This window comes from Hyla sarda, chromosome 1, assembly GCF_029499605.1.
Source record: "Hyla sarda isolate aHylSar1 chromosome 1, aHylSar1.hap1, whole genome shotgun sequence".
NCBI classification, from domain to species: domain Eukaryota; kingdom Metazoa; phylum Chordata; class Amphibia; order Anura; family Hylidae; genus Hyla; species Hyla sarda.
The window spans coordinates 235,242,477-235,247,083 of record NC_079189.1 but is presented as its reverse complement, the minus strand read 5'-3'; the positions used below and the strand labels follow the sequence as shown (position 1 = coordinate 235,247,083).

At 39.6% G+C, this 4,607-nt stretch overlaps 1 protein-coding gene across 1 annotated transcript; it reads right to left on the bottom strand.

Annotated features, from left to right (window-relative positions):
* Nucleotides 1-965: 965 nt before the first annotated feature.
* LOC130304665 (uncharacterized) lies at nt 966-3,571 on the bottom strand. The gene is made up of 4 exons (XM_056551948.1): nt 3,462-3,571; nt 2,282-2,423; nt 2,009-2,162; nt 966-1,750 (listed from the first exon to the last, which is right to left on the bottom strand). Exons 3-4 carry the CDS (start codon nt 2,158-2,160, stop codon nt 1,084-1,086), a joined length of 819 nt encoding a protein of 272 aa, XP_056407923.1. The 5' UTR covers nt 2,161-2,162; nt 2,282-2,423; nt 3,462-3,571; the 3' UTR covers nt 966-1,083.
* Between the last annotated feature and the right edge of the window lie 1,036 nt (nt 3,572-4,607).

Genomic DNA, 4,607 nt, shown 5'->3' with positions numbered 1-4,607 from the left:
TTTCCTACTTCCACCAGCTGGAATACATCTAGGCCCTATTTAAGTGGACTACGTGTGCGAGATAAATTAGCAAATTATTTTATGTCTCCTGAGAGTTCAGTGCTCTGGCAAATGGCGTGTATTTCTGGGAGTTCGACTTAATTTGTGTTTTTTTTTTTTTTTACCTTCTGTATGAAAAAGTGCCCATGACAGCATCATTTTAGGTTAGGGACCCGCTACATCCAGGTGGCCGTGACGTGGCTAGCGGGCTTTCACTTTATGATCATTCATAAGGTACACTAACAACCTGGGATTCTGTGAGTAAATTTATGATTTGGATATGGCAGCATGATCTTGTTTTAGTAATCATTAAACATCAGATGTCCAATCTCTGCTGGACCACTGCCACAACACATTATTTGGAATAAACAGTAAGTGACACTATCCTGCTCAAGAAATATTTTGAGGCAGAGGTTTTGTGGGGATGCCGAAGTGGCCACTTTGCACATTTTTCATTCTGATCCCGCTGCCATATCACCCAAACGTTATGTGTATGAGACATTCATTTTTTTTTCTATGCTGATACTTCAATGAGGTTATTCAGAGGCTATAAAGACATACAGTATTGTGTTATGTTTATTATTTAATGCTCCTGATTTTAGGATGCTGATTTGTAGATAAACTATCTGACTAAATCCCACTTAAAATTGTGTGTATGTAATCTGCGCAAGATACTGTAAGTGTGAATGTACCCTTAATATGTAGATTTGAAAACATGTATTTGTTATGTATACCTTTCATATTTAAATAAATAATTTTTTGTTTTTTTAAAGTAAATTATAAATAAATGTGCACATAATTTTTATTTTTTTTTTCAAAAATGTACACAAGATAACAAAATTAACATAAATAACATAAAACAAGCAATTTGCCAAGAAAATTTAGCAAAACAAAATAAAATTTACAAAATCAAGGACTTGGTGGCCGTAGGGTAAAGTCTGATTAGCTGTCGGACTCATGCCGCTGAGGGCGAATGTAAGGAGTAGGGTTAGAAGGGACATGGTAAGGGTCACCAAAGGAATATGTTCCTTCTGGAACATTAGCTTAGTACTGTTCCTGTGGTAAATACCTTTGAACAAGTGGACGATTACCATAGGGACTCTTCTGCCACTCAGTCTGAGTGCTTGAATCAAGTTGTGAGCGTTCTGCATTTCTGGTTGTGGGGGGGCTGCAGCGCTCCATCATATAGGACAAGAGTGTGGGAATTGGAGGAGCTACATAAGGCTCATCAAAATAATCAATGCACCCCAACATGAACGACATGCATCGCGTTCGTTGTTGAACTGGCAATGTACGCAGCCTCTCAGCAATAGCTTGGCCGAAGGCGTCACTGCCGTCTTCTGATCTTTGCCGGTGGATTAAGGAAATGATTTCCTCATTGAGGTCATGTTCTGGCCTCAACCTCCTCCGCAGTGCTGCCCTTGCTGTTGCCCTCCTGGTCAGAAGGGGGATTCTTCTAAGGTCAGGGGGTGTCAACCTTGACGGTTGAACCCCACTTGGCCCAGGTACATCACTATCTTCAACAATTTCTTGAGACTGGGACATTTCAATTGGCTGTTCAGAGGCTGGCTGGCTTATGGGAATCTCCACCTCCTCTTCATCACCACTGACTTGTGGATCGTCTGTGGTGGTGATGTTCTGTTCCTCGGGGGTTGTATTGGCTCCTTCCACAACCTCGTCCTCAGACTGAAAGTCTACATTACTTGAAGTCCTAAAATGGGTGAGAAAAACGTAAAATGAGGATTCGGATGTTTTAAGTAAACTTTAAAAGTGGGGGAGATGGTGTGACACAATTACATACCACAGTAGGTGACAACAACCTTATTAATGCCACTGATTAGGGCTGTGACAGCAGTTGGTCATCATGCTATCACACAATTATCTGCTAGCCTGCATATTAGTGGATACTGCCTAATGCTGCATTACTACTTTCAACAGACTGATAAAGTATGAATCTTTAAAAAGTTACCTTCTCAATTCCCGACTGGACAGCAGAAACAGTAGTTGATTGTAATATTTGTATGTTGCGCCAGTATCTCCCCCACTTCCACTTCTGGCCTTTTTTAGCTGGTGTTTGCGAAAGCTGTCACGCACAGAACGCCACCTTTTCGTGACTTGCATTTCTATAAATAATAAAATAACAAATAGTACAATTACACTTTAGAAAAAAATATTATATATGATCACGTCATGCATTTTGAAGTTAAAATTACAAATTAAAAAATTAGAATGTGTCACTTACCAATTGCTCCCTGCTCCCGGGCAGTCTTACTATCCCAATCCTGAAAAAGATTTAGGAATATTTCTGTCCAAGCCTCCTCCTTTGCAACGCGATCTTTATTAACTTACAGGGATGTATCCCAGATGACCGGACGGGATCCGACCTACAAAATTTAAACAAAGTCATTTGACATAAATTTTCACTTTTAAAAATAAGGATACTTTAGTACGCCATTTTAGCTACAAATTGGGGGATATATATCCAAACATATCCAAAGGAAAATTTACAAACATTACCATAGCAACAAATCAAATAGCTTAATTCATTTTGCAGAGGCCTTGTTAAAAAAAAAAGAAAAAAAAAAAAGATTGGTTGCTATGGGCAACTGTGCAAATTTTCATCAGGACAGGTTTTGAAAAAGCTCACCTATTATGTACAAAAACCAGCCAAAGTAAACTAAAATGAGTAAAACATGGTCACATTTCTAACCCACATAAGTGTACATATGTTGATGAATAATTCTCTGTGCAACACACATGGTGGGGGACTTAAAATTTGAATTTCTATATAAATGATACCATATGTGTCCTTAACAGTGCTGTGGGTGTCTCATGGGAACCCATGCGGAAACATTGCAGGCCTCGGATCACTAAAGATGTTCACTGGAGGTACACTCCCATGCTTACCAGGGGATATAGTAATCTGCTGCTCATGTTTGTGTTATAGCAAACAAGAGGAACATATTAATTAGGTGAATGATGTGTGCTGCGCCTAGGCAGAGCACTGAAACATCCCCCCCCCCCAAAAAAAAACACTACAGTACCCTATGTGGGGCCTAAACTATTAAACATTATAGAAGCGAATATAACTGCACAACATCAAAAAGAGGCACACATTGTAGATTCGGGGACCCCAGCCTAAATCTGCAACAGGGCCACATGTTACTAATAGAATACTGGTCTGTTAGGGGCCACATGTGCTTTGGGGCCCCCTAAGGCACCAGGGCCATCGTGCAACTGCTATCTCTGCTGCTGCTATAGTTATTCTCTTTTATATGGACTTTGTGAGACAATTAAATCCAGAAAATTAAAAATCATCATACTTTTTTTTTATGAAAAGAAAAATTATATATATATATATATATATATATATATATACTTTAGTTTTCATCTCACAAACTAAACATAAAATGTGTACTTACAAATTGAATGAGCTTGGACACATCAAAGCATATACGTGGGGCCATAGTGCTCAGCAAGCTAAATCACACCATGCAGCATGAATAAAAAACTTTTCTGCACTGAAAATTTTAAATGGCTGCTCTTCCTCTTCCTGGAACATGCCCCTTTTTTTCACTATGAAAAAACACAGAGAAAAACGCCAAACTGAAAAACGCCAAGTGGATCTGGCATTTTGCAATGTAATATTGACTTGCAGCTAACATCTGGACGCGTGCGGAAAAATTGGCATTTTTTACGGTTTTTGCAAAAAAAAACTCAGTGGAATTCCAGCCTTAAACTGAAATCATTAGTCACAGGAAAGTCTTGGAGGCTGCAAACACTGTCTGTGTATAGGGAGGCACGCATCACTCAGTACTGGTGGGGCAGAGAGCAGCTGCTAGGTCTATACTTTTTGCTGATGCAGGAATCAGGATTTCTGCAGCAGATACATCTGCCACGAAAATTCCACCATGTGAACAGTGCAGCAGAATCCTATTGAAATCAATGGAACTCTGCTGTAACGAAATGTCCGTGCGGAATATTCCGGCAGATTTCTGCACAAATATTCCACTTTGGGGACATACCCTAAGGCTTTTATGCAGATGTTTAACCAACCAAATGCCTAGACACTCATGGTAAACAGTTTTTGTGCTGATTTTAATGCCAAAGAAAGTTTGAAACTCTGCAGTTATTGAGTCAGCAAATCGTTGGCAACCTAAATGCACTATGTGCCTCAGCAGTCGGCGACTCCACCCCACATTTTAACTTTTCAATAATAACACTCAAATGTGATTGTGGATATCTAGGAAAGAAGAAACTAACTTAGACTAGGTTCATATTTTTGTTTGCATCCAACCCTAGTCAGTTCGGCTTTTTTCTTTTCTTTATAGAGCGATCGGACCCTGAAATGGGTCGGATCCAAATGTCTATTACTGGGTCCTGACGGACCCCATTTACTGGCTTGGGGTCCGTCGGTGATCCGGTGATTTTACAGAAATTTAGTGGAGAAAAATTGTGCTTGCACTATTTTTTTCTCCACTAAACTCCTGTCGTTCTGACCAGATTGCCATCAAAACTCTGATTAGCAGAGTCCAATGGCAATGTGAACAAGCCCTTAACTAACTTGT